The sequence below is a fragment of the Canis lupus genome, chromosome X, assembly GCF_011100685.1.
Source record: "Canis lupus familiaris isolate Mischka breed German Shepherd chromosome X, alternate assembly UU_Cfam_GSD_1.0, whole genome shotgun sequence".
NCBI lineage: Eukaryota > Metazoa > Chordata > Mammalia > Carnivora > Canidae > Canis > Canis lupus.
The window spans coordinates 11,701,770-11,724,678 of record NC_049260.1 but is presented as its reverse complement, the minus strand read 5'-3'; the positions used below and the strand labels follow the sequence as shown (position 1 = coordinate 11,724,678).

Sequence of the window (22,909 nt, the reverse complement as noted above, 5' to 3'; positions counted from 1 at the left end):
ACGCATGTTTTATGTGCTCAATAGTCTCCTGGTTAGTGGCAATTGTATTGGACAGTGAAGTTCTGAGTGCTTTACATGCATCAGTTTTTTTCCTCTTGATTTTTTGGGGTTAATATTTTATTTTAATTAATTTTTTAAAAAGATTTTATTTATGTATTCATGAGACACATACACACACACACACACAGAGAGAGAGAGAGAGAGAGAGAGAGAGGCAGAGACACAGGCAGAGGGAGAAGCAGGCTCCACGCAGGGAGTCCGACGTGGGACTCGACCCTGGGTCTCCAGGATCATGCCCTGGGCTGAAGGCAGGTGCTAAACCACTGAGCCACCCAGGGATCCCCTATTTTAATTAATTTTTTAAAAAGATTTATTTATTTATTCATGAGAGACACACAGAGAGAGAGGCAGAGACATAGAGGGAGAGGCAGGCTCCTCGCAGGGAGCCCAATGCAGGCTCGATCCCAGGACCAGGATCACGCCCTGAGCCAAAGGCAGATGCTCAACCGCTGAGCCACCCAGGCCTCCCTTTATTTTAATTAGTTAATTAATTTCTTCCTACCGATTTAACTTGGGTTCTCTGGAAAACGGAACCTAAGGCAGGTCTTACGTACAATCCCAGGGCAGCAAGTGTGAAGGAGAAGGGAAGTGAGACAGATACTTGGTGGTGCAGGATGCCTGTTCAGAAAATGGGACCTCGGGACTTTGCGATGGAGAAAAAGAAGAGTTCCATATCTTCCATGCCCCTTTGGCCAAAGCTTGCCCTGTTAGGGCTAATGCCCTTCCTCCTGGACTGTGTCACCTCGCCACTTCAGGCAGCCTCTGAGGAGGAGGCACGTACTGCATCCAGTGGCTTGGATCTTCTTTCCAGTCTGGGTGTGGATCCAGAGCCTCAGTGGGCCTGTCAGGTCAAGCCCAGGAACTTCTGTGGTTCCCACCACTGTGTGGGCAGCCAGTCAGTGAGGAGGGGGCCGGGGGCTCAGGAGCTAGTGAGGCTGAGAGACTCTGAGGAGGCCACGTCGTGTGACTTAACTTGGGTTCTCACAAATGCTTACAACAACATAATGAGAGGGAACCGAGGCTTAGCGAGATTAGCTGTGCATCTCCTGAGTGACAGAGCTGGCATTCCGGCTAGATGTCTGGCTCCAGACTTTGTGCTGCACACCACAAGCTCCTAGGTCTTTACCAGTTTGGCACAACCCAGCATAAATCAGATTTCCTGCCAAGAACAGGTTTTTAATCTGTGGAAACTTTATTTTTATTTATTTTTTAAAAGATTTTATTTATTTACTCACGAGAGACACACACACACACACACAGAGGCACAGACACAAGCAGAGGGAGAAACAGGCTCCCTGCAGGGAGCCTGACGTGGGACTCGATCCCGGGACTCCAGGATCACACCCTGGGCTGAAGGCAGCACTAAACCGCTGAGCCACCTGGGCTGCCCAACTTTAAAGACAGGGAAGGCCCAAGAGGAGAGATGGATGGTTGAAGGGCTCAGAAGAGAATCTTGACCCACCAGTTATCGTGCTAAGGAGCTGACCACTTCTTACTTGCCCTGATGGGGGATAAGTACCGACCCCTTCCATGGGCTTCCAGCCCTTTGGTTGATTTGGTCAATTCTTTAGTTTCTCAGAGCTATTGCTGAATAGTAGGGGAACCTCCCCTTTTGTTTGTGGATAAAGAGGTGGCCATAGTCAATACTTGCGGAGCCCGTTTTTGTATACTTATTTATTTAGATGGCTTGGTGTGGTAAGTGTGGGGATTTGGAAGTTGATCAAGGAAGACACAGGTTCATGAGAGGCCATAACACACAAACTTTATTTGGGTGGTGCATGGACAAGGTTGCATGAGAAGGGAAGTCCCTTCCGGTTGGAGATCTTCGGAGACGGTGGCACAAGGCCACACCCAGAAGGGAAATAGGGCAAGAGACTTCCTGGGAGAATAGGGGAAATCAGAGAGGGGGCTTGCCTGGCTGGATGATGTCGCTCAGCAACCAGGTAGAGGGCCTCTGGACAGAGTGCTCCGAAAGGGCAGCAGCAGTTTGGGAACTTTCCTAGCTTCGGTGTATATTCATTTTTGCTAGCAGGTGGTCGGTGCCACTTGGTAGGGTGTGTGTGTGTAGTAGGTAGGCTCCAACTGGCTAAAAATGTGTTTATTTGGAATATATTTAAAGAAGTTGGGTGCATGAGAATTTGAGCTGATTTCAGCAGGCTTTGGGCTAAACAACACAGGGGCCATCTCCAGCCTATTTCTGTAGTAGTTGGACAGGAAACTTGCCATTCATTCACCTCTTTCATTGCTATAACGGTATATTAGGCTATGAATGCAGTTCTTAGGGCAGCAGGAGGTTAGAGTTCATGATACTGTGAGATGCTCTTCAGATCCAGCCAAGACCTACTCTTCTTTTTCTTCTGTTGGAACCAGAATGTCAGGCAGCAAGAGACAGGAGAGATCCGCTGTCCAACTCTTCCACCGCTTTGTCAATGAGAACGCTGCAGCCCACCTACATGAAAACCTTTCAAGGTCACACAGCTCATTGTGGAAGGAACCTAGGCCCAGACTCAGGTTTCCTGAATTTTGCTCCACTTTATTTGCACAGTGCCTCTGCCTTGCCATACCATCCAGCCCTGGTGCGGAAACTCGCTGAGTGTGTCTCTTTGCAGTTTGGGAATGCTTGTCTCTTTTTCATGGAAGGAAGCTTCAGAATGAACCTTTCTGTCTTTCTATATGGAAAGGGTGCCTTCGGGCATATGTCTGTGCAAGCAAATACCCCTGACTGGGCCAGAATGTCCTGTAAACGATCACATAGGAGATGCCCTGTGCCATAATAAATTCCCCCTTAATCGTATCTGCACAGAGGTATCCGTCCCAGTGCTCTGTGAAATCTTATCTTTGCCAAATAGCTTCCCATCTTGATGCACTTTCTTGCAAGAACCCTTAAAAACATCTTAGTAAATACCAAATGTAACTAATAGAGATTAAAAATATTATAAAGCCCTGTGAGGAATATTCTAGCATCAGTTAATAGATTTGCTGATTCAACCTTGGAACGTGTTACTCATGGATAGGAGACAAGGGATAAGAAGGCTCCCTCTTGGCATATTTGGGGGTTGCTGTGGTTTTATTGTACTGTTGCCTTGGAAAGATTATGGATGGGTCATTCATATAAGGGATGGATATTTGTTCTTCCTCTGGTTTTAATTTTCCAAAAAATTAAAACATCTCTAACCCAACTTGAGGCAATAATGCTGACTCAAAGAGTGAAGAAGTCCAAGTCCAGTTTCAAAGTTAACATGCCTTTGCTTAAGTGTCAGGACTGCAAGTCCTCTTGGCATCTTTATCCCATTCCTCTTTAGCTCTTCTCTCCTCACTACCCCTTTCCCAAACAGAAGGTGTTACTGTTACTGTTGACAACAGGGCCACCAGAGATAAGATGCTGTAGACCCTAGACTGGAGGATAATTTGACTATGTCCAAAACTCTTGGTCAGCTGGGCAGCTTGATGCTTGAGATTTCCTGAAATCCTTTATGGTTGATAGAAGTTAAAAATGTTGCCTGGCTCTCTCTCTCACCCCATATAGAGTAGCTGGCATTTTGCCGAAGTGTTCCTTAATTCTTTATGTAGCACTTCATGTATATGTCAAAATATAATTACAAGGTTTTAATCCTCCCACAATACCTTTGGCACTGAGGATGGAAACTAATCTTTCCCACTCCTTATCAGAATTCTTTAAAATAATCAAGAACTCAGAAATCCGAGTGCTTTGGATTGGAGACAGAAGACTTTCATTGAAGAGCATCAGCCTATTCTGAGCAATGAGATTGGAAGTTTACTTTAAAAAAATATTTTATTTATTTATTCAGGAGAGACACAGAGACAGGTAGAGACATAGGCAGAGGGAGAAGCAGACTCCCTGTGGGGAGCCCGATATGGGACTCGATCCCAGGGCCCCGGGATTATGCCCTGAGCAGAAGGCTGACACTCAACTGCTGAGCCACCCAGGTATCCCTGGAATTTTGCTTTAAATAATATGGTAAATGTACTTTTCACTTCCTTGAAGCCTTAAGATCTCCAGGAGAAAGAGTAAGGTATGGTTCTCCACTCAGAGGCCAAGGGGTCTGGAAGTGAGTTTCTTGAGTATGTATGAAGGTGTTCGTCATAGAGAAAAGGGTTCTGTGCTGATGGCTTTTCTCCTCCATGCAAAGCCCAGTAGACCGTGACAGTAGGACGAGGGTATTGGGAAGCCTGGTGGGAAGTGTACTAGACCTGACAAGGACGCCTTATGGAGTAGATCTTCCTCTATTGATTGGGGCTCCTGAGCTAGTTAGTGAAGTTTTCTTCATTATGGCTCTTCCTTGTGATTGGCAGAGAGAGAACCTACCTGAAATAGACCCAAGAAATTAATCATCAGGAAAAGATAAGTCAACTAGGAGAATTAAGCATTCATAAGGAGACACAGAACATGAGAGACTCCTAACTCTGGGAAATGAACAAGGGGTAGTGGAAGGGGAGGTAGGCGGGGGGATGGGGTGACTGGGTGACAGGCACTGAGGGGGGCGCTTGACAGGATGAGCACTGGGTGTTAGGCTATATGTCGGCAAATCGAACTCCTAAAAAAATATACAAAAAAAAAAAGACACCAATTTAGCTCATGATCTCATACCTCATAGTGAAATAAATTCAACATAGATTAAAGAATTTAATGTTAAGGGATGCCTGGGTGGCTCAGTGGTTGAGTTTCTGCCTTTGGCTCGGGTCATGATCTGGGGTCCTGTGATCAAGTCCTACTTCGGGCTCCCCGCGGGGAGCCTGCTTCTCCCTCTGCCTGTGTCTCTGCTTCTCTCTGTGTCTTTCATGAATAAATAAATAAATAATATTTTTAAAAACGAATTTAATGTTAAAAATTCAGAACTAGGAAAATGTAGGAAGGCATTTATGTGATCTTTGGATAGAGAAAGACTTTCTAAGTTTAAAAGCATCGGAAGGAAAAGACTGAGATTGGACCCATGTTAGAACTGCTGTAAATGAAAAAAAAAACTGCTGTAAATGAAATTAAAAGCCAAAAATAAACTGGGAGATTTCTATAGCAAGTATTATTAAAGGCTTGTAGCCTTAATTTATTAAAAAAATACCTTTCATATAAATTGATAAGAGAAGCACCAAACTCCCTCCCCCCCCCCGCCCCATTCTCGACTTCCTCTTATTTATAGTCCCAGAAGATTTGTGTGCACATGTTGTGTCCCCTCACCCACATCCTCGGTGCTCTCAGCCTGGCACCCATCAGTGCCTTGAGTCACCAGTGACTTCCATGTAGCCAAACTCAGAGGTTGTCTTTTCTTTTCACATTGACTCGTCCTTTATGTGGGTTGACTGCCTCCTCCTTCTCCACACCCTCTCTCCTTTCTTTGGTCTCTGAGATGATGGGTCCTTTTGTCTCTGGGTGCTCCTTGCTCCTTCAGTTTCCTTTCTCAGGTAGGGAGGTCTCTTTTCCTCTACCAGACCCCTACATGCTCGAGTTCCCTGGATTTCAGTCCTCTCTCATCAAACATCATCTCCCTGGGTGATCTTGTCCATCCCATGGATGTGGATGCCATTTTTAGTCTTATAACTCCCACACTGATATTCACCGCACAAACCCCACCTCTGAGCTCTGTGTGCTCATTTATTGAGCCACCTCCTTGACATCTCCTTTCTCATGTTCCCAGGCCTGTCACATTTAAAATAGAAGTTGAATTCTTGGTCCCCTACTCCCACATGTCTTGACGACAAACCAATGAAAACTCATTTCCCTTTCAGTCTTTTCCATGTTAATAAATGAATGGCACTAACTCCTCAAAGGAAAACATGGTGGTCATCTTTATTCCTTCTCCTCCCCAATCTAGTCCATTAGCAAAACCTCTCTATGTTTTTGTTTTACATTTTTAAAATTTAAATTCAATTTGCCAACATATAGTGTAACACTGAGTGCTCATCCCATCAAGTGTCCTCCACAGTGCCCGTCACCCAGTTACCCCATCCGCCTACCCACCCCCCCTTCCACAACCCTTTGTTTGTTTCCCAGAGTTAGGAGTCTCTCACGGTTCGTTTCCCTCTAATTTTTCCCACTCAGTTCCCCCCCTTTCCCTTATAAACCCTTTCACAATTTCTTATATTCCCCGTATGAGTGAAACCATTTGATGATTGTCCTTCTCTGATTGACTTACTTCTCCAGTTCATCCATGTCAAAGCAAATGGAGGGTATTCGTCTCTTCTGATGGCTGAGTCATATTCCACTGTATATATAGACCACATCTTCTTTATCCATTCATCTGTGAAGGACATCGTGGCTCCTTGCACTGTTTGGCTACTGTGGACATTGCTGCTATGAACATAGGGGTGCAGGTGTCCCAACATTTCACTACATTAGTATCTTTGGGGTAAATTCCCAGCAGTGCAATTGCTGGATTGTAGGGTAGCTCTATTTTTAACTCTTTGAGGAACCTCCACACAGTTTTCCAGAGCGGCTGCACCAGTTCCCATTCCCACCAACAGTGCAAGAGGGTTCCCCCTTCTCCACATCCTCTCCAACATGTGTTGTTTCCTGTCTTCTTAATTTTTGGTGTTCTCACTGGTGTGAGGTGGTATCTCATTATGGTTTTGATTTGTATTTTCCTGATGGCAAGTGATGCGGAGCATCTTCTTATGTGCTTGTTGGCCATGTCTGTGTCTTTGGAGAAATTTCTGTTCATGACTTCTGCCGATTTCATGATTGGATTGTTTGTTTCTTGGATATTGAGTTTGTTAAGTTCTTTATAGATCTTGGCTACTTGGCTACTTGGATCTTGACTACTTAGATACCAGCCCTTTATCTGATAGGTCATTTGCAAATATCTTCTCCCATTCTGTAGGTTGTCCTTTAATTTTGTTGACTGTTCCTTTGGCTGGGCAGAAGCTTTTTATCTTGATTAAGTCGAACAGTTCATTTTTGCTTTTGTTTCCCTTGCCTTCATAGATGTATCTTGCAAGAAGTTGCTGTGGCCAAGTTCAAAAAGGGTGTTGCCTGTGTTCTCCTCTAGGATTTTGATGGATTCTGGTCTCACATTTAGATTTTTCATCCACTTTGAGTTTATCTTTGTGTCTGGTGTAAGAGAGTGGTCTAGTTTCATTCTTCTGCACGTGGCTGTCCAATTTTCCCAGCACCATTTACTGAAGAGACTGTCCTTTTTCCAGTGGATAGTCTTTCCTGCTTTGTCGAATATTAGTTGACCATAGAGTCGAGGGCCTATTTCTGGGTTCTCTATTCTGTTCCATTGATCTGTGTGTCTGTTTTTGTGCCAGTATCACACTGTCTTGATGATCACAGCTTTGTAGTACAGCTTGAAATATGGCATTGTGATGCCCCCAGCTCTGTTTTCTTTTTCAGTATTCCTCTGGATTTTCGGGGTCTTTTCTGATTCCATACAAATCTTAAGATTATTTGTTCCAACAAAACCTCTCTACTTCTAAAATGTATTTTAGACATATCTACCTCACTCCTCTCCCCTTCCCTGTCCTGGTCAGACCTACTGCAGTAGCCTCTTCAAGGGGATTTTCTTTTCTGTTCTTACGCCTTTCCCAGTTCTCCAAATAGTGGCTCAAGACATCTGTTTAAGATAAAAATTGGATCAGTGTGTTCCTGTTGTACTTTTAAAGAAATCCCAGATACCTTATAGTGGCCTGCACTTGACTGGGTCTTTTCTGACTCTGAACTCATTTCATGCCATTCTCTGCAGCCATCTCTGTGTCTGCATATTCCTCTTCTCTTATTGCCTTAAGGCCTTCCATTACTCACCTCATTTTCTCTCTCTACACCCTATTTATTTCTTTTATAGCATGTGTAATTTTATATTTAATTTGTTACATTGTGTTCCTCACTAGAAAGGAAACACCCTGTTATTCACCAAAATACATATCCGGTGACTGACACACTACATGTTCTTAATCAGTGTTTCTTGAATGAGGGAACTAATTAATAAATGAGTGAAAACTTAAGAGGTAATGAGCAGATATTTTATAATATGAGATATACAAGTGAATTAGTGAATACATAAGCAGCAGCAAGAATAGTGTCTAGTACACACTAGGCCCTTACATATTTAGCTATTGTTATTCTTGTTTTTTTTTTTTAATAGACTTTATTTATGCGACATAGAGACTATACAGAAGCAGGGGGAGGGGCGGGCAGAGGGAAAGAGATAAGCAGACTTCCTGCTAAGGAGGGAGCCCATGCAGGGTTCGACCCCAGGACCCTCGAATCATGACCTGAGCTAGAGGAAGACACTTAACTGAGCCACGCAGGTGCCTCACTGTTGTTATTCTTATATTAGTAATATTTAATAGTATTTGTTAAATTAATGTAATATCACCCAAACTTAGAGCAAAATCAAAAGAGCAAGGATATAACAATTTCTGCTTCCGAAATTAGCTAAAATTTAAAAATATATTAGATAGTCAACGTTTTGATGAAATGGACACTCTTTACAGGCAGTTACCAAATGATTTGACAAAAAACAAACCAAAACAATTTGGGTGAAAGCAATTCAGTTAGTATAAGAATTCATCAAAATGATATTTTGTTCAGAAATAAGGACTGCTAGACCCTGGTTGTTTGTATTGGTGTTTGTACAATAGAGGTTGTGCCTTTAAACCTTTTTGTAGGTTAAGCTTTTTTCCTTATTTTTTCTTTTTGTCTATTTTTTTCAAGGATTTTCAGTTATTTATTTCTTTTCCTTTCCTTTTTTCCCCCAGAAATTAATTTTTCCCTTTTATGTTTGTGACAAGGGTGTATTGGGGAAAAGAATCTAAATATACAACAGTAGGTGATTTCTTGGAATGAGTTAAGTTTCTAACAATTGGGGGTTCAGTGGGAGAGAAAAACAATATCTAGAGCATGTAACTAGTTGAAAAACTGCCCTGTAGTGTAGAAAAATGACCAAGAATAGAAAAACCACTGACTGACAGTAGACTAGTTCAGCAGAATTGCTGTGCAGCCACATGATTGTGTTGACCAGTCTGCTTTTGGCCACATGACATTAGCTGTAAACCTACAGATGTATAAAGAGCCCTTATAATGTCTCGACTTCTAGGCTCAAAATTTCACTGTGAAGGAAAAAGATAGAAATATGGTCAAAGAGTTATGTGCAGAAGGAGCGAAGATGGCGGAGGAGTAGGAGCACCTGAAGCTCATCTCATTCCTCCAACACAGCTAAATAGTTCTCAAATCATTCTCAACACCCAAGAAGTCAACCGGAGGTCTGAGAGAACAAAAACTGCAAGTTCTACAAGTAGAAAAGCCACCACCTTTTGGGAGGCAGGAGGTGCAGAGTTGACATGGGGGAATTACAGCTGTGGATATGGCAGTGGGGAGGGAGCCTGCTTATGGAGGCTACTGCAAAGTAGTATAAGCACAAAATCAAAGTCCGCTACTGTTGGGAATGTGTCTGGCTTAGAGTTGCTCAGGTGGCGAAGCAAAGCAGAATCCCAGGAGTCACAGCATGGTCTGAGGTTCCCCTGGGTCACAAGAAGAATGAGCGGTGCCATCCTCCTAAAGGGTTCCCAGGCCCAGTAGTGGAGTAGCTGGCTGAGAGCAGTGGGTCTTGGTGCCAGCTTTCTGCTCTGTTTTGCCTAAATTGTGAACCATTGTGTGGTCATGTGACCACTTTCCTGGGACCAGCCAGCAAATGGCAAAAGCACAGTGGGACCCTCCACCAGAGGAACAGTGCCCGTCCGTGCTGCAGGAATCCCCAAATTTGCACTTTTGAAACTCAGTCATGCACCTGAGATTAAAAACAACAACAAAAAACTCAGACATAGGCAGGGTGAACGCATGTTTCAGATGGAAACCAGGGACGCAAGTAGGGTGATTGATTTCTCTTCTGTGTGGGGTCACTGAGAAGTGGGGGGCCCGAACTTTCAACTCTGGGGCTAGATAGCGGGGTGCTGCCATAACCTGCCATTTTCATCCCTCCCATCAGCACTGAAAGCCTTCAGGGAGCAAGAGGGTGCTCCTTGGTGCAGGTTGGAGCTGCTTACACCAAACCCCACCCTTGGAGGCACATGTCCACTGAATTAAGTAAGTCTGAGAATCAGCCCAGCAGCCCCCCCCCCCCCAGAAGGCCCACATAAACAACTTGCTGGAACCAAGTCTCTTGATCATAGAGTACTACAAAGCTTCAACTCTAGGGAAAATAGGATCTAGCTTCCTTTTTACTTTTATTCTTTACTTTTTTGTTGTTTTTTTTCATTTATTTTCTTTTTTCCAATTCCTTAAAATTTTTTTATTATTGATTTTAAGAATTCTTATATATATATAACACATTTATATTTTAAAATTTTTATTTATTTATTTACAGGGCTTTTTTGGGGGAGGGGGGAATCTGGATTCTTTTTTAACAAGCAGACCGAAACACTCAGGATCTAGTTTTTTTTTCCCTTTGTTTTTTGTTTTTGTGGTTTTGTTTTTCTTCTTTCTTCTTTTCTTTTCTGGACAAAATGACAAGACAGAGAAATTCATCCCAAAAGAAAGAATAGGAAGTAGAACTCATGACCAGGGATTTAATCAGTAAAAAATAAGATGTCTGAACTATAACTTTAAACAATGATTATAAGGGTACTAGCTGGGCTTGAAAAAAAGCATAGTAGAAGACACTAGAGAATCCCTTACTGCAGAGATAAAAGAACTACAATCTAGTCAGTCCAAAATTAAAAATGCTATAACTGAGATGCAATCCCAAATGGAGGCCATAAAAATGAGGGTGGACAAAACAGAGGAGCGAATCAATCAGTGATAAAGAAGATATTTGCAAATGACATATCAGATAAAGGGCTAGTTTCCAAGATCTATAAAGAACTTATTAAACTCAACACCAAAGAAACAAACAATCCAATCATGAAATGGGCAAAAGACATGAACAGAAATCTCACAGAGGAAGACATAGACATGGCCAACATGCATATGAGAAAATGCTCTGCATCACTTGCCATCAGGGAAATACAAATCAAAACTACAATGAGATACCACCTCACACCAGTGAGAATGGGGAAAATTAACAAGGCAGGAAACAACAAATGTTGGAGAGGATGCGGAGAAAAGGGAACCCTCTTACACTGTTGGTGGGAATGTGAACTGGTGCAGCCACTCTGGAAAACTGTGTGGAGGTTCCTCAAACAGTTAAAAATATACCTGCCCTATGACCCAGCAATTGCACTGTTGGGGATTTACCCCAAAGATACAAATGCAATGAAACGCCGGGACACCTGCACCCCGATGTTTCTAGCAGCAATGGCCACGATAGCCAAACTGTGGAAGGAGCCTCGGTGTCCAACGAAAGATGAATGGATAAAGAAGATGTGGTTTATGTATACAATGGAATATTACTCAGCTATTAGAAATGACAAATACCCACCATTTGCTTCAACGTGGATGGAACTGGAGGGTATTATGCTGAGTGAAGTAAGTCAGTCGGAGAAGGACAAACATTATATGTTCTCATTCATTTGGGGAATATAAATAATAGTGAAAGGGAAAATAAGGGAAGGGAGAAGAAATGTGTGGGAAATATCAGAAAGGGAGACAGAACGTAAAGACTGCTAACTCTGGGAAACGAACTAGGGGTGGTAGAAGGGGAGGAGGGCGGGGGGTGGGAGTGAATGGGTGACGGGCACTGGGTGTTATTCTGTATGTTAGTAAATTGAACACCAATAAAAAAAAAAAGAAGATAAATTGTGGAAAATGATGAAGATGAAAAGAAGTGGGAAAGAAAGGTAATGGATCACGAAGGTAGACTTAGGGAATGCAATGACTTATTAAAGCATAATAACTTTCATATTATAGGAGTCCCAGAAGAAGATGAACAGAGAGAAAAAGGGGCAGAAGGTTTATTTGAACAAAGTGTAGCTGAAAACTTCCCTAATCTGAGGAAGGACACAGACACCAAAATTCAAAGAGCACAGAGAACTCTCATTAAATTCTATAAAAGCCGACCATCTCCAAGGCTTATTATAGTCAAATTCACAAAATACCCAGACAAGGAAAGAATCCTGAAAGCAGCAAGGGAAAAAACGTCCTTAACCTACAAGGGAAGACAGATCAGGTTAGGAGCAGATCTATTGACAGAAGCATGGCAGGCCAGAAGAGAGTGGCATGAAATATTCAACATGCTGAATAGGAAAAATATGCAGCCAAGAATTCTTTATCCAGCAAGGCTGTCATTCAGAATAGAAGGAGAAATTGTTTCTCAGACAAAATCTAAAGGAGTTTGTGACCAGTCCTGCAAGAGATTTTAAGGAGTCTCTTTGAGTGGAGAAAAAAAGACTAAAAGCAACAAAGACTAGAAAGGACCAGAGTACATCACCAGAAACACCAACTCTACAGGTAACAGGATGGCACTAAATTCATATCTTTCAATAATCACTCTGAATGTAAATAAACTAAATGCTCCAATCAAAAGACACAGGGTATCAGAACGGACAAAGAAACAAGATCCATCTATATACTGCCTACAGGAGACTCATTTTAGACCTAAAGATAGCTGCAGATTGAAGGTGAGAGGATGGAGAATCACCTATCATGCTAATGAGCATCAAAAGAAAGCCAGGGTAGCCATACTTATATCAGACAAACTGGATTTTATTTTTAAAAAGATTTTATTTATTTATTTTAGAGCAGGGGGAGGGGCAGAAGGAGAGAGAGTATCTCAAGCAGATTCTCCGCTGACCACAGAACCTGACATGGGGCTTGATCGCACAACCCTGAGATCATGACCTGAGCTTAAATCAAGAGTTGGATGTTTAACCAACTGAGCCACAGAGGTGCCCCCAAGCAAACTATATTTTAAAACAAAGACTGTAACGAGATGTAAGAAGGGCTTTATATCATAATTAAGGGGTCTATCCATCAAGAAGATCTAACAGTTGTAAATATTTACGTCTCAACTTGGGAGTACCCAAATATATAAATCAATGACTAATAACCAAAAAGAAACTCACTGATAATAATACAATAATAGTAGAGATTTTAACACCCCGCTCACAACAATGGACAAATCATCTAAGCAGAAAACCAATAAGGAAACAGTGGCTTTGAATGACATGCTTGACCAGATGGACTTCACAGATATATTCAGAACATTTCATCCTATAGCAGCAGGGTACATATTCTTTTCAGGTGCACATGGAACATTCTCCAGAACAGATCACATATTGGGTCACAAATCAGCCCTCAATAAGTACAAAAAGATCGAGATCATAGCATGCATGTGTTCAGACCACAATGCTATGAAACTTGAAGTCATAAAATTAAGCTTTCTGATCCATGAAAAAAAAAAAGAAACTTGAAGTCAACCTCAAGAAAAAAATTGGAAAGACCTCAAATACATGGAGGTTAAAGAATATCCTACTAAAGAATGAATGGGTCAACCAGGAAATTAAAAAAGGAATAAAGAAATACATGAAAGCAAATGAAAATGAAAACACAACAATCCAAAGCCTTTGGGATGCAACAGAGGCAATCCAAAGAGGGAAGTATACTGCAATTCAGACCTACCTCAAGAAGCAGGAAAAGTTTCAAAGACACACACAACCTAACCTTATACCTAAGGAGCTAGAAAAGGAACAAAATAAAGGTCAAGAGCCAGTAGAAGAAGGGAAAATAAAGATTAGAGCAGAAATAAACAATACAGAATCAAAAAAATAAATACCCCACAATGTATTAACAAAACTAAGAGCTAGTTCTTGGAAAGAATTAATAAAATTGATAAACTCTTAGCCGCACTTAACCAAAAAGAAAAGAGAAAGGACCTAAAAGGATAAAATCACGAATGAGAGAGATCACAACCAACACCACAGAAATACAAAGAATTATAAGAGAATACTATGAAAAATTATGTGCCAACAAACTGGACAACCTGGAAGAAATGGACAAATTCCTAGAAACCTACAAACTACCAAAACTGAAATAGGAAGAAATAGAAAATTTGAACAGACCCATAACCAGCAAAGAAATTGAATCAGTAATCAAAAATCTCCCAACATGGGGATCCCTGGGTGGCTCAGCGGTTTAGCGCTGCCTTTGGCCCAGGGCAGGATCCCAGGGTCCCAGGATCGAGTCCTACATAGGGCTCTCTGTGTGGAGCCTGCTTCTACCTCTGCCTGTGTCTCTGCCTCTCTCTCTCTCTCTCTCTCTCTCTCTCTCTGTCTCTCATGAATAAATAAAATCTTTAAAAAAGAAAGAATATTTTTTAAAAAATCTCCCAACAAACAGAATTCTGGGCCAGATGGATTCTCAAGGGAACTCTATCAGACATTAAAAGAAGAGTTAATACCTATTCTTCTCAAAATGTTCCCCAAAAAATGGAATGGAAGGAAAACTTCCATACTCATTTTATAAAGCCAGCATTACCTTGATTCCCAAACCAAAGACCCCAATGAAAAGGAGAATTACTGACCAATATCCCTGATGAACATGGACGCAAAAACTTTCAGTAAAATAGTAGCAAATCAGGGCACCTGGGTGGCTCAGGGGTTGAGCGTCTGCCTTTGGCTTAGGTCATGATCCCAGCGTCCGGGGATCGAGTCCCGCATTGGGCTCCCCCTGGGGAGCCTGCTTCTCTCTCTGCCTATGTCTCTGCCTCTCTCTGTGTCTCTCATGAATCATAAATAAAATCTTTAAAAAATACTAGCAAATAGAATTCAACAGTACATTAAAAGAAGTATTCACCATGATCAAGTGAGAGGTTTATTCCTGGCCTGCAGGCATGGTTCAATATTCACAAATCAATCAACGTGATATACCACATTAATAAAAGAAAGGATGAGAACAATAGGATCCTCTCAATAGATGCAGAAAGAGAATTTGACAAAATACAGCATCCTTTTTTGATAAAATCCTTAACAAGGGGATAGAGGGAACTTACCTCAATATCATAAAGGATGTATACGAAAGACCACAGATAATACCACCCTCAGTGGGGAAAACCTGAGAGCTTTTACCCTGTGGTCAGGAACAAGACAAGGATGTCCACTCCTACCATTACTATTTAACATAGTACTGGAAGTCTGAGCTTCAGCAGTCAGACAGCAAAAGAAATAAAAGGCATCCAAATTGGCAAGGAGGAAGTCAGACTTCACTATTTCCGGATGACATGATACTCTATGTAGAAAACCTGAAAGACTCCACCAAAAATTTGCTAGAACTAATACATGAATTCAGCAAAGTCACAGGATATAAAATCAATGTGCAGAAATCTGTGGCAGGTCTATACACCAATAACAAGCAGCAGGAAAAGATATCAGGGAATCGATTCCGTTTACAATTGTACCAAAAATAATAAGATACCTAGGAATAAACCTAACTAAAGAGGTGAAAGATCTGTACTCTGAAAACTATAGAACACTTATGAAAGAAGTTGAAGAGGACACAAAGAAATGGAAAAGCATTCCATGCTCATGGATTGAAAGAATAAACCTGTTAAAATGTCTGTAGTACCCAAAGCAATCTACACATTTAATGTATCAATACCACCAGCACTTTTCACAGAACTAGAACAAACAATCCTAAAATTGGTAGGAAACCACAAAAGACACCAAATAGCCACAGCAATACTGAAAAAGAAAAAAACTGGAGGCATCATGATTCCGGATTTCAAGATATATTACAAAGCTGTAGTCATCAAAACAGTATGGTACTGGCACAAACACAGACACAAAGATCAGTGGAACAGAATAGAAAACCCAGAAGTGGACTCACAACTATATGGTCAACCAATGTCCGAGAAAGCAGGAAAGAACATCCAATGGAAAAAAGTCTCTTCAACAAATGGTGTTGGAAAAACTGGACAGCCACATGCAGAAGAATGAAACTGAACCACTTTCTTACACCCTACACAAAATAAATTCAAAATGGATGAAAGTCCTAAATGTGAGACAAGAAACCATCAAAATCCTAGAGGAGGACACAGGCACCAACCTCTTTGACCTTAGCCATAACTTCTTACTAGACCCATCGCCAGAGGCAAGGGAAACAAAAGCAAAAATGAACCATTGGGACCTGATCAAGATAAAAAGCTTCTGCCCAGCAAAGGAAACAATCAACAGAACTAAAAAGCAGCCTGTAGAATAGAAGATATTTGCAAATGACATATTCAGTAAAGGGTTAGTATCCAAAATATAAAGAACTTACACAACTCAACACCCGAAAAACAAGTAATCCAATTAAAAATGGGCAGAAGACATGATCAGACATTTGTCCAAAGAAGACATCCGGATGGCTAACAGACACATAAAAAGATGCTCAGCATCACTCATCATCAGGAAAATACAAATCAAAACCACAATGAGATACCTACCAGCTCACGCTGGTCAGAATGGCTGAATTTAACAACACAAGAAACAACAGGTGTTGGTGAGGATGTGGAAAAGGGGGAACCCTCTTGCACTGTTTGTGGGAATGCAAACTGGTGCAGCCACTCTGGAGAACAGTGTGGAGGTTCCTCAAAAAGTTAAAAATAGAACTACCCTATGATCTGATGGTTGCACTGCTGGGTATTCACCCAAAGGATAAAAAAATACAAAGGGGTACATGCACCCCAATGTTCATAGCAGTGTTATCAACAATAGCCAAGCTATGGAGAGAGCCCAAATGTCCCATCAACTGATAGGGAAGATGTAGTGCACGTGCACTCACACACACACACACACACACACACACACACTGGAATATCACTCAGTCATCAAAAAGAACGAAATCTTGCCATTTGCAGTGACGTGGATGAATCTAGAATGTATTATGCTAAGCCAAATAAGTCAGAGAAAGACAAATACCATATGTCTCACTCATATGTGGAATTTAAGAAAGAAAACTGATGAGCATATGGGAAGGTGGAAAAGAAAAGAGAGGGAAATAAACCATAAGAGATACTTAACAACAGAGAACGAATGGGATGGAAAGAGGTGTGTGGGTGATGGGGATCAAGGAGGGCACTTGTGATGCGCACTGGGTGTTGTATGTAAGTGATGAATCACTGAATTCCACTCCAGAAACCAATATGGCACTGTATGTTCAATAACTAAAATTTAAATTTAAAAAAGATTTACGTACAAAGATATTTATCAGAAGTTAGCAATGATGAAAAAAAAAAAAAGAAGACCCAAACAAACCCTAAGACATAATATCCAACAGTAGGGGGATGATCCAACATGAGGGTGAGGGTTCCAGAACAGGTGGAAATTGTTTATTTCTCTTCTAGAGTATTGAGAGTTTGCACTCACGGTTACTTAGAGGAATTTGCTTAAGCAACATATAGTAAGATTGAGCACTTGAGTGCATTTCCTGAAAAAACAAGTCGTAAAAGATTTTGGAAATCCTTCCCACAGAGAAATGGGAATGCATTTATTACAGCCCTGACATGTGACAAATTGCTGCCACTTGCTTTCAGGGAAAGCCAGCATGGTGGCAAAATTAGCAGCATTCAGCGATTAGTGGATGGCAGTTCTGTGTGAAGGGAGCAGAGGCGAAATTAGAGACCTCCTGCGTGCGCCATGCTCACGCACAGCAACCAGCACAATGTGCTCTCTTCTTTTTCGCGGGAAGGCTTTTTAGGCCACATGGCTTCCATGTGGAAGTGATTTCATCTCCTTAATTAGGATCACATTTACGAATAAAAGCAGAGTCAGGAAGCCAGCCTGACAAGGGTAGCACACCAAGAGCAGGGTAAGCAGGAAGCCTTTGAAGGCTCTAAGATGAAGGTAGCTGGGGTTCGGAAGGAAGTGGTTTTGTAGCCCTTGTTTGGTCTTGCTTGTATCGCAGGCATTACTGGAGTGGTGTGTTAGGTTCATTAGAGGCTTAATTCTGACATTTATAGAGAAAGAGGGACAAGGCTCGTCTGGATTCTGTAGAACCCCTGTTGTTGTAGGTTAGCCAGAAATTACCCATAACCTCTCCTGAAGAGTTTCACGTTACCTCCTGGAAGCTTTGCCTGCCTATTTGAAGCCTAAGATTTTAAGCGATTGGATTTTTCAAATGCAGACTAAAACCTTTAAAGATAAGTTTCGCAAATACTTTGAACAGAAGTAGGAAATGAGAAGAAAGACGAAAGAGGAATGGCCTCGGATTTTAGTACCTGTGCAGGCAGTATTGATCAGGACCAAAACAGGGAAAAGGAAAAAAGAAAACAATTTCACTGATGGACTTTAAGTGCATTCGTTCAGTTCGTGCTGAAATGGATTAGTATAATAATATTTTATTTTAGGTTGCCATGGGCTGATTTATTTTAATCCTGTGGAAACACATATACATTGATAGCTGAGTTTTAACCAAAAAGGAATGATTTGTGTCATTGAATTCTCATTCTGTTTCGAGGACCACATTAATAGTTTGATACTATGCACAAAAATAAACAAAGCGGAGCACAGAAAAGAATGTCCTAATGGTGATCTTTCTTTATGGGTGCAAATCAGCAGTGTGTGTAATAGAAAAATTAAATCTAGGTTTGCTCACAGTGCATTCAAGGCTGGCATTATCTTTGAGTTAAATGAACATAATTTACATTTTCCATTTCAACAGAGTTACTGTGGAAGATCAAAATTAAAATCTTTTAAAAAACTGTGTATGTGACACATATATATTCACCTACACACACACACACACACACACACACACACACACTCGCTCATAGGAACAGCTTCCAAATTGATTTTATCTCATCACGGCTTGAATGAAATGGAACAATATACATGTAGGTTTGGGGTAGTTGATTATTCAAGACATGTGTTATATTAAAACTTTCAGCGCTCCCATTTTCAGTACAAGAAAGGGTATTAGAATTGGGATTCTCTTTTAGGCTATTGGTGTGAAAAACACTTTCAGAAGGAATTAAAAATTTCCCTTTAGCCCTTTTCACACTGTAAGATGATAGGATATATTTGTGGCTTTCTAATGTGTCTCACTGGTTTCTGGTTAGATTTTTGTAAATGCAGAATTTTGTGTGTGTTTATGTGCGCACATGTGGGTCTGCGTAGTGGCGGTCTTGTGAGATAGGTTACTAATTTTTGGATGAGGTTGAGAAGCTCGAGGCAGGAAGAAAAGAGAAAGAGGGCAGCCTGGGTGGCTCAGCGGTTTAGCGCTGCCTTCGGCCCAGGGCGTGATCCTGGAGACCCTGGATCGAGTCCCACGTTGGGCTCCCTGCGTGGAGCCTGCCTATGTCTCTGACTCTCTCTCTCTCTCTCTCTCTCTCTCTCTCGTAAGTAAATAAAATCTTTAAGAACAGAGAAAGAGCTTGCCAGGAGGGCAAGGCTAGAGCAAGCTAACCTGTAGCTCCCCACAGCTCTAGGCGCTCTTCTTTGCTCCAGACACATGCTCCCTTCTTAACAGCTCTAGTCTGAGAATCAGAAGGGAACTTTCAAAATTAGGATGTGGAGGAAAACATTAATTTTCTGACTCAGAATTTTAGAACCATGCATGAATTTAAAAATCAGTGGGTCCTATCATGAGATTTTTCAGATGAGTGAATTAAGCCCAGTAGAAGATACGTGCTTTGTTAGTCAACGGGAAAAGCAATGCTAGCATCGGTGCCTTCCCATTTCCAGTTCAAGAGTATTTTTAATGACTACGTTGTTGGAGAATTCTAGTAAAAATTAATCCAGGGGCCTCTGTGATTAAAGCTCTTTGCAGTAGGCAGGGATACTGCATCTGCTACTGAGACAGAAGTTAGGAAAGACAACAGGGATTCTTTTTCTAGAAGAGAACCAAATACTGTCCAGGCAGACGAATCATCACTATGTGAAGTTTACCCTTGATCTTTTTATCTTATTTATTTATTTTTAAGTAACTGCTACCTTCAACGTGGGGCTCGAACTCACGACCCCGAGATCAAGAGTCACATGTTCCCCCGACTGAGCCAGCCAGGCGCCCCTACCCTTGATCTTTTTAGAGGTAATTTTAGGAGACTTCATCAGGCAAAACCAAATCCTTTCCAGATGGTGCCATACACACCTAAGGATCGTAGAGAATTAGATCCCGTGTCCCATGGGTGCTGCCCTTGTTTTATGTATGGTTCAACATCTTCAGATTGATTGTGAATGTTTGGCCTTGGGTTGCGTTCAATGCTGTAAGTCTTTCTGGTTTCATTTATGTATGCACAGGGGAATTTGCTTTTGCAGTCTTTGAAGCTACATTGATGCAGCGTGGCCTTCTAAGCCACATAAAACCACCTACCAGACCTTTTAAAACCCAAAGCTTCAAAAATGAGATATTCATATTATTTACATTATTTACAGTTCCTTATTCCAAAATTTAATGTACAGACACACACTCTAACCATACCAAAACACCTATCCTGAAGAGAGGCATTTTGCTAAGGGTAAGTAAAGATACCGATGAGTAATACCCTATGTATACTGTAAATAAATGTATTACTGTGCATGGGATTTTTCCATTATGAAAATCAGTCAATAAATATTTATTGACTACCTACTATGTGACAGGCACTGTGGGTTGGCCCTGGGTGAAATGTCCATATCCTTGTAGTATTTATAAAATTATTCTCTGCAAAATGATGCCTTTATCAAGGATAGTAAATAACTGTGGGCTCTGGAGCCTCTCTTTTGGTCTATTGACACATGAATGTTTTTAATGAATGTAAGCTTTTTGCTAAAATATAGACACAGACAAGTACATAAATCAAGTGTACAGATCAGAAAATTTTCATCCAGTGAACACACCCATAAAACCAGAATCCAGGTCTAGAGACAGACATTGTTTGGCCTCAGATATCTCCTTTTTAACCCATTCCAGCTCCTAAGCTTCCCAAGGTAACCACTTTTCTGACTTCTGACATCATAGATTAGTTTTACCTTATTTTGAACTTCAGAGAAATGGAATAATACGGTCTATGATATTCTGTGTCTGCCTTCATTTGCTTAGTAGTATGATTGTGAGATTCCTCTGAGGTGTTGTATATAGTTGGGTTCATTCATTCTCCTTGCCGCATAGTATTTCATTGTGTAAGTAGATTACAACTCACTTATCCCTTCTATCATTAAAGATAGCTGGAATAGTTCCATTTTTTCTGCTGTTACTGACAGTATCACTATCAAGTGATATCAAGATTCAAGTTCTTGTCTTTAGGTGAACACTTCTTTTGGGGATCCACGTATGTATGGAACGCTGGGGTCATAGGTAATGCATATATTCATCTGTCCTGCATACTGCCAAGCAGTTTTTTGCAGTGTTTATACCAAGGGCTAGTCCCACCAGTAGTGTATGAAAGTTATTCCACATCCTTGCCAAATTTGGTGTTGTGTGCTTTTTCATTTTTGTGTGTATTTGCAGTTTTTAAAAAGTCAAACAGAACCGCTGGGGCTTTGTGATAAATGAGACATAAAGTTCATAGCAACAGTGATAATCCCTTGGATCTTGGACTGTGCCAGTGATTCAAAATGGTATCATAGTGTATTACAAACTCTGCTTAGCTGTTGATGGAATCAGAGCCACTGTTTACAGTGCAGAGTCCCACAGAAGTTTGCTTTTCTCACATTCGGAGTTGTGGCTTTTTCTTCAAGCTAGTGGTGGTAAACAACCTTTTTTTTTTTTATTCCCAAAAGGGCCAAGTTAGAACAAATAAAAATATTTACTGGCCACCTAATTTTTTTTTAAATGGACATGGCCTTATTGAGACCTGGGGAAGAAGCATACATGGGGATATGAGATAACCTACTATATCAAGTAGAAGCCTAGAAGTGAGCAAGCTGGAGCAACTCTTGGCCGACAAACTATTCACCTCAGACTGTATTTGAGATGTGGTTATAGGGAGACAGCTGTCATCCTGAAATTAGTTTGTCAACCATGTTGTAAAGCTAGGAGGGTTAACTTTTAGACCAAGGTCTTAAGAGGGGGATGTATGGTAGCCCAGTCCCTTGCTTTAACAGCACTTGTGAAGGAGGAACCGGTAATATAATCATCCGGGCCCGACGCTCATCAGAGAAGGGCCCAGCTGAAGTGAAGAAGAACTTTATTTTTGGAAAAGAGGCTAATGGTTTCCTTTTCCTTTTCAGTCTAAGATTTACACGCGCACACCAACCTTATATTTGGACTTCAAATTGGACCAAGGAGCCAAGCATTCCCAGCCTATTCCTAAAGGTATGATGGCTTCTGGGGTTTCATCATCAGAATCAAAAACGAAAACAAGGGACCACTTTCTCTGAAATGTGCTCATTTCTGAACCCCAGCACGAAATGCTATGATAGACTTTGTTTGGGTGTAAGTACATTTGGCAAATATTGCTGGAGCTTTTCAAGCAAAGATCATGTGGAATTCATAGAATGTTAGGGCCAGACTGTCTGCACCCCCCGCCCCCTTTTACAGGTGTAAACACTGAGACTCTACAGATTAGTTACTTGGTCAAGGCGTCATCAAGACTTGCTGGGCAAGGCAGGACTTTTATCCCCGTCTCCTGATTTCCTAGCCAGTGGGGATTCAAAGTGTTCCTGGAGGCAGATTTCAACCTCATCGCTTGTGAACAGGTGCTCATTGAGCTGTAGATATCTCTCGATAAAGGTGTTGTTAACGGATGACTGACTTACCCTAGAGTTGACTTTTAAATTCAAAGAATAATTACAATACTCCCAGGTGTTTAATGCCAATTTCTTTTGTTTATTTAAAGGTTTTATTTATTTGGAGAGAGAGCACAAGCAGGAGGAGGGCGAGAGGGAGAGGGAAAATCCCAAGCAGACTCCCCGCCAAGGGTAGAGCCCCTTTCAGGGCTTGATCTCACAAACCCGAGTTAAAACCAAGAGTTGGATGCTCGACTGACTGAGCCACGCAGGTGCCCCAAGGCCTATTTTATTTTATTTTTAAGATTTTATTTATTTGTGTGTGTGTGAGAGAGAGAGA

The 22,909-nt window shown here is 41.4% G+C and overlaps 1 protein-coding gene across 2 annotated transcripts in view; it reads left to right on the top strand.

The window, feature by feature from the left end:
- Positions 1-22,909, top strand: part of PIR (pirin) — a 105,566-nt gene that overhangs the window by 52,902 nt on the left and 29,755 nt on the right. For both annotated transcript variants that reach the window (XM_038586874.1, XM_038586872.1), the window contains exon 6: positions 22,072-22,156. In XM_038586874.1, the coding sequence (XP_038442802.1) occupies positions 22,072-22,156 (85 nt within the window). The remainder of the gene's footprint in view (positions 1-22,071; positions 22,157-22,909) is intronic.